Here is a 12,496-nt window from a genome sequence, read left to right on the forward strand (position 1 = left end):
AGTAATCAACTTTAATTTCAAAAATCAAATCTTTTTAATTTCCTTTTCAATTCTTTTTCAAAATGATTTTCAATCATATCTTTTTCAAAATCAACTTCAAAATCTTTTTCTAACTTCTTATCTTTTCAAAATTGATTTTCAAATCTTTTTCAATTAACTACTTGACTTTTTGTTTGATTTTAAAAGTTTTCTATTTCAATCATATCTTTTTCAAAACCACCTAACTACTTCTCTCTCTCCAATTTTCGAAAATTACTAATCCCTTTCTCAAAAATTTATTTTAATTAACTAATTGTTTTAAATTTTAATTTTTTTTTATTTCTCTTCCTAATTTTCGAATTCTAATTAATTAATTAAACAAAAACAAAAATATTTTCCTTTTATTTCAATTTAAAATTTGAATTCTCTTTCTCTCATCTCTTTCTATTTATTTATTTATTTACTAACACTTCTCTTCTTCTTAAAATTCAAACCCTCTCTCCTTCTCTATGTTCGAATTTTTCTCTTCTCATTCTTTCTACTATTCTATTCTTCTACTCACATAAAGGAATCTCTATACTGCGACATAGAGGATTCCTATTCTTTTCTATTCTCTTCTTTTTCATATGAGCAGAAGCAAGGATAAGAATATTCTTGTTGAAGCTGATCCGGAACCTGAAAGGACTCTAAAGAGGAAGCTAAGAGAAGCTAAAGCACAAAACTCTGGAGAGGACCTGACAGAATTTTTCGAAAAAGAAGAGGAGATGGCCGAACCTAACAACAATGGTGTAGATGCAAGGAAGATACTTGGTGACTTTATTGCACCCTCTTCTGACTTCTGTGGAAGGAGCATCTCAATTCCTGCAATTGGAGCAAACAACTTTGAGCTTAAGCCTCAATTAGTTTTTCTAATGCAGCAGAATTGCAAGTTTGATGGACTTCCATTGGAAGATCCTCATCAGTTCTTAGCTGAATTCTTGCAAATCTGTGACACTGTTAAGACCAATGGGGTTAATCCTGAGGTCTACAGACTTATGCTTTTCCCCTTTGCTATAAGAGACAGAGCTAGGACATGGTTAGACTCACAACCTAAAGATAGCCTGAACTCTTGAGAAAAGTTGGTCAATGCTTTCTTGGCCAAATTCTTTCCACCTCAAAAGTTGAGCAAGCTTAGAGTGGAAGTCCAAACTTTCAGACAGAAGGAAGGTGAATCCCTCTATGAAGCTTGGGAAAGATATAAGCAATTGATTAGAAGGTGTCCTTCTGACATGTTTTCAGAATGGAGCATCATATGTATATTCTATGATGGTCTGTCTGAATTGTCCAAGATGTCATTGGACCACTCTGCTGGAGGATCTCTTCATCTGAAGAAGACGACTGCAGAAGCCCAGGAACTCATTGAAATAGTTGTAAATAACCAGTTCATGTACACTTCTGAAAGGAATCTTGTGAATAATGGGACAACTCAGAAGAAAGGAGTTCTTGAGATTGATACTCTGAATGCAATATTGGCTCAGAACAAAATATTGACTCAGCAAGTCAATATGATTTCTCAGAGTCTGTCTGGATTGCAAGCTGCAGCTGGCAGTACTAAAGAAGCTTCCTCTGAAGAAGAAGCTTATGATCCTGAGAATCCTGCAATGGAAGAGGTGAATTACATGGGAGAATCCTATGGAAACACCTATAATCCTTCATGGAGGAATCATCCTAATCTTTCATGGAAGGATCAACAGAAGCCTAACCAAGGCTTCAATAATAATAATGGTGGGAGAGCACGGTTTGGCAATAACAAACCTTTTCCATCATCTTCTCAACAACAGACAGAGAATTCTAAGCAGAGCCACTCTGACTTAGCAACTATAGTCTCTGATCTATCTAAGACCACTCTCAGTTTCATGACTAAAGCAAGGTCCTCCATTAAAAACTTGGAGGCACAAGTGGGTCAGCTGAGTAAAAGAGTTACTGAACTCCCTCCTAGTACTCTCCCAAGTAATACAGAAGAAAATTCAAAAAGAGAGTGCAAGGCCATAAACACGTCCCATATGGCCAAACCTGTAGAGGAGGGAAAGACAGTGATTTCCAGTTAGGAAGACCTCCATGGACGTTCACTGGCCTCCAAGGAGTTCCCTAATAAGGAACCAAGGGAATCTGAGGCTGATATAGAGACCATAGAGATTCCACTGAACTCACTGATGCCAATCATGAGCTCTGATGAGTATTCTTCATCTGAAGAGGATGAAGATATTATTGAAGATCAAGTTGTTCAATATCTAGGAGCAATCATGAAGCTGAATGCCAAGCTATTTGGTAATGAGACTTGGGAGGATGAACCCCCATTGCTCATCAATGAACTAAGTGATCTGGTTCAACTGAAATTACCTTAGAAGAAACAGGATCATGGAAAGTTCTTAATACCTTGTACCATAGGCACCATGACCTTTGAGAAGGCTCTGTGTGACCTTGGGTCAAGTATAAACCTCATTCTCCTCTCTGTAATGGAGAAACTAAGGATCTTTGAGGTACAAGCTACAAGAATCTCACTAGAGATGGCAGACAATTCAAGGAAACATGCTTATGAACTTGTAGAGGATGTCTTGGTAAAGGTTGAAGGCCTGTACATCCCTGCTGATTTCATAATCCTAGACACTGGGAAGGATGAAGATGAATCCATCATCCTTGGAAGACCCTTCCTAGCCACAGCAAGAGCTGTGATTGATGTGGACAGAGGAGAGCTAGTCCTTCAACTGAATGAGGACTACCTTGTGTTTAAAGCTCAAGGATCTTCTTCTGTAACCATGTGGAGGAAGCATGAAAAGCTTCTCTCAATGCAGAGTCAAACAGAGCCCCCACACTCAACTTCTAAGTTTGGTGTTGGGAGGCCAACATCAAGCTCTGAGTCTCTGTGAAGCTCTCTAAGAGCTTCACTGTCAAGCTATTGACATTAAAGAAGTGCTTGTTGGGAGGCAACCCAATGTTATTTAATTATATTTATTTGTTTTCCATTGTTATTTTATGTTTTCTTTAGGTTGATGATCATGTGAAGTCACAAAAATAACTGAAAAATAAAAAACAAAATGAAAAACAACATTAAAAACAGCACACCCTGAAGGATAGGCTTACTGGCGTTTAACAGTAAGGATAGCAGAATGGGTGTTTAACACCCAGCCTGGCATCATTTTGGGCGTTAAACGCCAGAATGGGCAGCACTCTGGGCGTTTAACGCCAGAAAGGGCTGTCTGGCACAAGCTGGCGTTAAACGCCAGAAATGGACATCTGGTTGGCGTTTAACGCCAGAAATGGGAAGCAGAGTGGCGTTTAACGCCAGGAAAGGTAGCAGGACTGGCGTTTAACGCCAGGAAAGGTAGCAGAGCTGACGTTAAATGCCAGATTTGGCACAGAATGGGTGTTTGAACGCAAGAATGGTGCAAGGACCCAAATTCCTTGACACCTCAGGATCTGTGGACCCTACAAGATCCCCACCTACCCCACCCCTTCTTCTCTCCTCTTCACACCTTTCTATAACACTCTTCCCCAAACACCATTGACAAATCACCTCAATACCTCTTTCCCAAATACCCTTCACCTATCAAATCTTACCCTCTTCTCCACAACCTCTTCACCACTCACATCCATCCATCATTAAACCCCACCTACCTCACCATTCAAATTCAAACCATTTCCCTCCCAAACCCACTCACACATGGCCGAATACCCTCTCTCCTTTACCCTATAAATACCCCTCCTTACCAACTTCATTTTCACACAACATACACACACCTTGGCCAAACCTACACTCCCCCTCCATCTCCTCCATTTCTTCTTCTTCTACTCCTTTCTTTCTTCTTTTGCTCGAGGACGAGCAAATCTTCTAAGTTTGGTGTGAAAAAATCTAAAGCTTTTTGTTTTTCCATAACCATTAATGGCACTTAAGGCCGGAGAAACCTCTAGAAAAAGGAAAGGGAAGGCAATTGCTTCCACCTCTGAGTTATGGAAGATGGAGAGATTCATCTCAAAAGTGCATCAAGACCACTTCTATGAAGTTGTGTCCAAGAAAAAGGTGATCCCCGAGGTCCCCTTTAAGCTCAAAAAGAGTGAATATCCGGAGATCCGACATGAAATTCGAAGAAGAGGTTGGGAAATTCTCACCAACCCCATTCAACAAGTCGGGATCTTAATGGTTCAAGAGTTCTATGCCAATGTTTGGATCACTAAAAACCATGACCAAAGTATGAACCCGAACCCAAAGAATTGGCTCACAATGGTTCGGGGGAATTACTTGGATTTTAGTCTGGAAAATGTGAGGTTGGCATTCAACTTGCCAATGATGCAAGGAGACCCTCACCCTTTCACTAGAAGGGTCAACTTTGATCAAAGGTTGGACCAAGTCCTTAGGGACATTTGTGTGGAAGGCGCTCAATGGAAGAGAGATTCAAGAGGCAAGCCGGTTCAACTAAGAAGGCTTGACCTCAAACCAGTGGCTAGGGGATGGTTGGAGTTTATCCAATGCTCTATAATTCCTACTAGCAACCGGTCTGAAGTTACAATAGACCGGGCTATCATGATCCATAGTATCATAAATGGAGAGGAAGTAGAAGTTCATGAGATCATATCCCTAGAACTCTACAAGGTGGCGGACAAGTCTTCCACTTTGGCAAGGTTAGCCTTCCCTCATCTCATTTGTCACCTATGTAATTCAGTTGGAATTGCCATAGAGGAAGATATCCTCATTGAAGAGGACAAGCCTATCACTAAGAAAATGATGGAGCAAACAAGAGAGCCCACTCATGGACCTCAACAAGAGCATGAAGAAATTCCTCATCATGAAATCCCTAAGATGCCTCTAGGGATGCACTTTCCTCCACAAAACTATTGGGAGCAAATTAACACCTCCCTAGGAGAATTAAGTTCCAACATGGGACAACTAAGGGTGGAGCACCAAGAGCATTCCATCTTCCTCCATGAAATTAGAGAAGACTAAAGAGCCATGAGGGAGGAGCAACAAAGGCAAGGAAGAGACATTGAGGAGCTCAAGCACTCCATAAGATCTTCAAAAGGAAGAACTAGCCGCCATCAGTAAGGTGGACCCGTTCTTTAATTTCCTTGTTCTTTATTTTTTATTTTTTGTTTACTATGCTTTATGTTTGTCTATATTTGTGTCTTTATTACATGATCATTAGTGTCTAGTGTCTATATCTTAAAGCTATGAATGTCCTATGAATCCATCACCTTTCTTAAATGAAAAATGTTTTAATTGCAAAAGAACAAGAAGTACTTGGTTTTGAATTCTATCTTGAAATTAGTTTAATTATTTTGATGTGGTGACAATACCTTTTGTTTTCTGAATGAATGCTTGAACAGTGCATATTTTTGAATTTTTTGTTTATGAATGTTAAAATTGTTGGCTCTTGAAAGAATGATGAAAAAGGAGAAATGTTATTTGATAATCTGAAAAATCATCAAACTGATTCTTGAAGCAAGAAAAAGCAGTGAAAAGCTTGCAGAAAAAAAAAACTTTGGCAAAAAAAAATAAATAAAAGAAAAAAAGAAAAGAAAAGAAAAAGCAAGCAGAAAAAGCCAATAGCCATTTAAACCAAAAGGCAAGGGTAAAATAAAAAGGATCCAAGGCTTTGAGCATTAATGGATAGGAGGGCCCACAGGAATAAAATCCTGGCCTAAGCGGCTAAACCAAGCTGTCCCTAACCATGTGCTTGTGGCGTGAAGGTGTCAAGTGAAAAGCTTGAGACTAAGCAGTTAAAGTCGTAGTCTAAAGCAAAAAAAGAGTGTGCTTAAGAGCTCTGGACACCTCTAACTGGGGACTCTAGCAAAGCTGAGTTCCAATCTGAAAAGGTTCACCCAGTTATGTGTCTCTGGCATTTATGTATCCGGTGGTAATACTGGAAAACAAAATGCTTAGGGTCACGGCCAAGACTCATAAAGTAGCTGTTTTCAAGAATCAACATATTGAAAAAGGAGAATCAATAACACTATCTGAATTCTAAGTTCCTATAGAAGCTAATCATTCTTAACTTCAAAGGATAAAGTGAGATGCCAAAACTGTTCAGAAGCAAAAAGGCTACTGCTCATCTAACTGAAGCTAATTTTCATTGATAAGTTTATAATTCATTGTATATTTTCTTCTTTTATCCTATTTTGTTTTCAGTTGCTTGGGGACAAGCAACAATTTAAGTTTGGTGTTGTGATGAGCGGATAACTTATACCCTTTTTGGCATTATTTTTACATAGTTTTTAGTATGATTTAGTTACTTTTTATTATATTTTTATTAGTTTTTATTCAAAAATCACATTTCTGGACTTTACTATGATTTTGTGTGTTTTTCTGTGATTTTAGGTATTTTCTGGCTGAAATTGAGGGACCTGAGCAAAAATCTGATTCAGAGGCTGAAAAAGGACTGCAGATGCTGTTGGATTGTGACCTCCCTGCACGCAAAGTAGATTTTCTGGAGCTACAGAAGCCTAATTGGCGCGATCTTAATTGCGTTGGAAAGTAGACATCCTGGGCTTTCCAGCAATATATAATAGTCCATACTTTTCCCGAGATTTGATGGCCCAAACTGGCGTTCAAATTCAGCCTAAAACATCTTGGCGTAAAATGCCCAAACTGGCACCAAAGCTAGCGTTTAACTCCAGGAACAACCTAAGCACGAAAAAGCTTCAATTCTCAGCTCAAGCACACACCAAGTGGGCCCCGAAAGTGGATTTCTGTACTATCTGCACTTAGTTACTCATTTTCTGTAAACCATAGCTACTAGTTTAGTATAAAAACTACTTTTAGTGATTTATTTTACATCTTTGGATGTTTAGTCCTTAGACCTAAATCTTTGATCAGTTTTATGCTATCATAGACCATTGTACACGTTTAGGGGGCTGGCCTCACGGCCATGCCTAGACCTCTTTCACTTATGTATTTTCTACGGTGGAGTTTCTACACCCCATAGATTAAGGTGTGGAGCTCTGCTGTTCTTCATGAATTAATGCAATTACTACTGTTTTCTATTCAATTCACACCTACTTCTTCTCTAAGATATACTCTCATTCTTAATTCAGTTAAGTCAGAATGAAGGGATGACCCGTGACAATCACCCAATCTTCGTTACTCGCTTAGCCAAGGTCGCATGCCTGACAAACACAAAGCGATCTACATGATGTTCAACGGAGTCATTGGACGACAGCTGGAGTATATTCTCTTGGGTTTCTAATCTAAGATTAGAACCTTCGTGGTATAGGCTAGAATTATTGGCAGCCATTCCTGGGATCCGGAAAGTCTAAACCTTGTCTGTGGTATTCCGAGTAGGATCTGGAAAGGGATGACTGTGACGAGTTTCAAACTTGCAAATGTGGGGCACAAGTGACAGTGTGCAAAAGGACAATGGTCTTATTCCGACGCTAGCGGGAATTAACAGATGATTAGCCGTGCGGTGACAGCGCATATGGATTTGTTTTCATCCGAGAGGATCATATAGCTTGCCATGGAAGGAGGTAACGCATGGTTGGAAGAAGGTAATAAGAAAGCAGAAGTTCAGAAGCAACAAAGCATCTCCAGACGCTTATCTGAAATTCCCACCAATGAATTACATAAGTATCTCTATTTTATTTTCTATTTTATTTATCTTTTAATTATCAAAACCTCATAACCATTTGAATCTGCCTGACTGAGATTTATAAGGATGACCATAGCTTGCTTCAAGCTGACAATCTCCGTGGGATCGACCCTTACTCACGTAAGGTATTACTTGGACGACCCAGTGCACTTACTGGTTAGTTGTGCGGAATTGTAAAAAAGAGTTAAGATTACGATTGTGCGTACCAAGTTGTTAGCGCAGTTGAGATCACAATTTCGTGCACCACACGGTAATCCACGAGTCTCATATAGCTTGCACTCACACGCAAACAGGTCCTTGTCTTTATTGTAACATGCTTTAAATAGCCATTGCTGATTAAAATACTCACTTGTGTTGTACTCAACAATATCTCCACTGTTTGGGCATTCAATCACATTTAAGGCACCTGCTGCTTCTATCTCATCTTTCACAAGTTTGAAAATATTTCTAGTATAAAGTTCAGCCGCTTGTTTCTCAAAACTTTCCAAGCACATAATCAAAATAGGAAACTTATAAAAGGTATCAAAGTCAGCAGTTAAGATGGTTGTTTCGGTAATGCCTTAGTACTTCAATGAACTTTTGCATGAATTCAAGGAGACTGGTTTTACTGTCAACATAGTTCTTCAATAATGAAAGAATTCCCTCACACTGTGATGTAGTTCTTATGCGGCCAAAGAAGTGCTCCCTCAAATATGCTGTAGCCCACTTCATTTTGTCATTATAAATGTCATGGACCCATTCATTCTCAGCAAGTCCATATTTCGATATGATCTCGCTCCATCTCTATTCAAATATCTCTGCAGTAAACTGTCCATACAATAATACATTAAAGTCGTCCTAAAAATGCTTGTTTTTTATATTTTTTACCGCATTACGATGGAGATGCCATGCACAAAGGCGGTGTGGTATACCAGGAAATACTCTAAGATGGCGTCTCTCATAGCACGGTCCCCGTCTATCATAACGCCTCCAGATAGTTTGCCGAACATGATTTCCAAAAATTCCTTTAGTGCCCACTTGAAAGTATCGGACCTCTCATCCGAAAGCAAGGTGTATCCAAAGATAGTTGTTTAGCCATGGTAGTTGGTCCCTAAAAATATAACTAAGGACTTATTGTAGACATTTTTCTTGTAAATGGTGTCAAAAGCCAGTACATCGCCAAAACATTCGTAATCAGCAATGCTTGCTCCATCAGCCCACACCAAATGATCCAACTTACCATCTTTTAAGGTAAACTTTCCTAGAAATAATGGGTCACTTTCTGTCTTGGATAACAGATAGGCCAACGCAACAAATGCATCACCATATTTCACTTTGCCATGCCTAGTCTTACTAATGTGGTTATGTAGGTCTTTACTGGTAAAATCTACTTTATCGTACCTACCCTTTTGGAAAACCATGTGACCCATTATGTGACAGATTTTAACACCACATGCTCACAAGCTGTCTACTTGTGTTTTATTGGCGTCATTAAGCCCACGATTCGCATCAATGAAATGTTTGTACATAGGTGGACAAAGTGGATGATTGTGTTCACTCTCAAATACACTGACTTTTCACTTACCCATCCTACAGTGACGAACGAAAAGAATCCTAGCCTTGCAATTGACACGAGTAATTGCCCTATGCTCCCTTTGCCGATTGTCCCTATTAAGGTGCTTCCAATATCTTTCTCCTGCTTTATTGCAAACCAATTGCATTGTATTCATGTTGCCATTTGCATCTACCGTCTTCAAGTCTTTTCGGGACACAAATCCATGGCACTTGGCATATTTGGCATAAAATTCACAAACTTGAGATTTTGTATCAAACACCAATCCCCATATGTCTTTGATGGTCAAATCAGTTATCAATTTTTTAAAACCATCAATATTAATTGTATCTGCCTCTGCTTTATCTACAGTTACATCCACCATATCGATCACTTTCATCGGAATTGCACTCATACTCGAAACTTAAATCCTCAGATTGATCACCATCCTTATACGACTCTTTGCCTTCATTCTCCATGACTGAACTTAAATTTTAACATGTTAGCTACTTAAATAAATGTTAGGAGAATGGAATAAGCAAAATAAACTAGATTTTTTATTACTAAAATTATTGGGCAATAAAATTCTATGAAATCTAAGAGCTATTAGTGCATAAGAATGTTATTTATATGACAACCAAGAGTTACAGAAAAAAAAATTCTCTGACTTATTAACTTTCTACGGTCTTTCTTTTGAAAACAAGAATACAACGCATTCAAATAAAAATGATCCGACTTATTATCTAGGAGCATCTTTATCTATATATCTAGAAAAATCATCTTTATCTATAAAATTGATATATATTCCTAATAAATAAATAATTAACAGTCTACTCTCATGGTTTTTAGCATATCAGAATATATATGAATGTGCGATCTTAATGTACATAATACTAACATGCTGATAAGAAAGAGGGTGTGTATCACTGCCCTACTCAAAAGAAATAATTAGGAATAATAAAGTATAAATCTTGCACCTTATATGAACATTAAAAAAGAAAAAAAAAATTATCATACAATGAAAAATATTGGGTTGTGCCAAACTCCCAATTCAAATGACCTTTATTGCCAAAGAACAATAATATTATTATTAATCCACTAGACCATGATTGTGTTGAGCATCAATAATATTATTATACACTTGACACTCAATCCCCTCTCATCCATTTCTTTTATATGTTGATCAATTATCACGAAATTTCCTTACTTGCATAAACTGTTAATCATATCACCATAAGATCTATAGTAAACTTATTAGTTCAATGAATACATGAATGGGCTCAACGAGACAAGTTAGAAACTTGACAAGCCACTCCTAAAGAAAGAACTTTCAACGAGACAAGCAATAGATTGATTCCAAATTTGATTATTTAGTAAATTGGTTCCCTCTGCCACTCTCACCCTCTTCTCTTTATTTTTACTTATTTATTCATATATGTCTTTAGCCAGTTGTATGTGGTGATTACAACTAACTCATAATTTTCAGGCTTCATTTTTCTATTTTGATGTCTTGCTTTCCAGCACTTTCTAAAGTATTTACTAAATAATGCCAATGAGCAGGAAGCCACTCAAAGTGTGAAAACTATCAAACACAATTTATAGCAACAAAAATTCAACATCATATTTCTGTATTTAAATAACTCTACAATTTTTATACATAAACACTCCAGCTATAATCATTATTACATTAATCAGATTGATATTTTTACATATTCACATTGATTAAAAAATCATAAGGATCATATATATATATATATAAACCACCTAAAGAAATGACACATTTAATATTTTTTAATCTAAATTAACACTTGCAGAATACCAATTGCTCATTAAGCACGCATTATCATAAACTAAAACCAAATCTATATGTTCTTATTTATTTTGTTTTTTAACTTTTTTTCGGGTGCTTTATTTGTAGAATTTCACTGGAGTTAATTAATTCAATAAGACAACCAACACTAAAAGAATTCTAAATGTCCTTCTTCAACCCTTAATTGCCTTTCATCTAGGGGTGTCAAAAATCTCCAGGAGGCGGGAATCCCGCGGAGACTGTTCTGAATGGGCCCTAATGGTGGGGAATTTTTTCCGTGGGGATGGGATGGGGAGCGAAATTCCTCTGAGATAGGCGCGGGGACTCGAGCGGGATCCCCGCCCCATCCCCGATAATTCCCCGAATGTTTGAACTTACTTAATAACCCTTACTTTATTTCTAATATATGGGTTTTTTTAGTAATTTCACTCATTGAAAAACCCTAACCCTATTGTTTAAGATTTTATTTTATGGACTATGATTTGCTATGTTATATTTCTGGATTTATAATCTTGGATAAGATATGTTTGTGTGTTTATAATAATATGTTGTAGTTTGTTTTTTGGTTTTTTTTATATTTTTTATTATAATTTCTATATGAATGTTAAACATAGGGAATGGGGAATGGGGCCCCGCGAAAAATGCGAAAAATGCGGGAAATGGGGATAGGAACAATTATTCTCCCATGACGGGAAATGGGGCGGGGACGGGGATTAATTCTAGAGGCGGGGACGGGGAGCAGGGAGGCATCCCCACCCCCGTCCCGCCCCCATTGACATCCCTACTTTCATCTTCAAGTTAACTTAAAAAAGAAAAATTAAACCATGGGTTAACTCATGCCTTCTTTCAGTATTATTTATGTCACAAAATAATTTTCCAGTTATTAATGCTCAGATGTGAGTGTTGATTCAGGGTCTCATTGTTTCAAGGCTTTTTAAAAATGCATAAAGGTTCTTGATGTAACATGCTTATCATACATACACTATAGGAACTTCTATATTTAAACACTTCTATTGCCAACCTTAATTTTCTAAACTATGAGCAGTAGATTATGAAAATTTTCAAAAATATAATAATAATAATAATAATAATAATAATAATAATAATAATAATAATAATAATAATATATGAATTAATTAATTAATTACTTAATTTATTATAGGATGAAAAATTTGTCAGCAGTTGTGCTGTCATTGGAGTAATAACGTTACTTTTTTATCTATTAGATCTATCTATACAAATTTGATCATTTTTTCCTTAAGAAATACCTTCAAAATTATCCCTGAAACATGTGTTAATCTTTATATACATGTACCAAATATATGCCAGAATATGAAAATCATAACAATACCCAAAAAATAAATTAAATGGAAGTGAAAACAATAGCTCAGAGTAAAGGAATCATGTAAGGATGCAATTGGAATTAACTCAGTATAATAAATGATTAATCTTTGAAACATAAATTGAAAAATAAGAAAACACAAATTTTGATCAAAATTCAACAAAATAACCGGATAGTTACGGGATTTACCTCCATTAAGAATTGGTAAAGCTCCA

At 37.0% G+C, this 12,496-nt stretch overlaps 2 protein-coding genes and 1 non-coding gene across 3 annotated transcripts; all 3 read right to left on the reverse strand.

The window, feature by feature from the left end:
* Positions 1-1,145: 1,145 nt before the first annotated feature.
* LOC148570499 (small nucleolar RNA R71) lies at positions 1,146-1,249 on the reverse strand. Its single transcript, XR_015908780.1, has one exon. It is a non-coding gene; the product is annotated as a small nucleolar RNA R71 (small nucleolar RNA).
* A 7,419-nt stretch (positions 1,250-8,668) lies between these two features.
* LOC148570500 (protein FAR1-RELATED SEQUENCE 5-like) lies at positions 8,669-9,007 on the reverse strand. The gene has a single exon (XM_088507068.1). The coding sequence runs from the start codon at positions 9,005-9,007 to the stop codon at positions 8,669-8,671; it is 339 nt and encodes a 112-aa protein (XP_088363194.1).
* Positions 9,008-9,154: 147 nt separating this feature from the next.
* On the reverse strand, positions 9,155-9,544 carry LOC107633043 (uncharacterized). Its single transcript, XM_016336678.1, has one exon. The coding sequence runs from the start codon at positions 9,542-9,544 to the stop codon at positions 9,155-9,157; it is 390 nt and encodes a 129-aa protein (XP_016192164.1).
* Between the last annotated feature and the right edge of the window lie 2,952 nt (positions 9,545-12,496).

This window comes from Arachis ipaensis, chromosome B3 (assembly GCF_059453495.1).
Source record: "Arachis ipaensis isolate K30076 ecotype BB chromosome B3, ASM5945349v1, whole genome shotgun sequence".
Classification (NCBI taxonomy): Eukaryota; Viridiplantae; Streptophyta; class Magnoliopsida; order Fabales; family Fabaceae; genus Arachis; species Arachis ipaensis.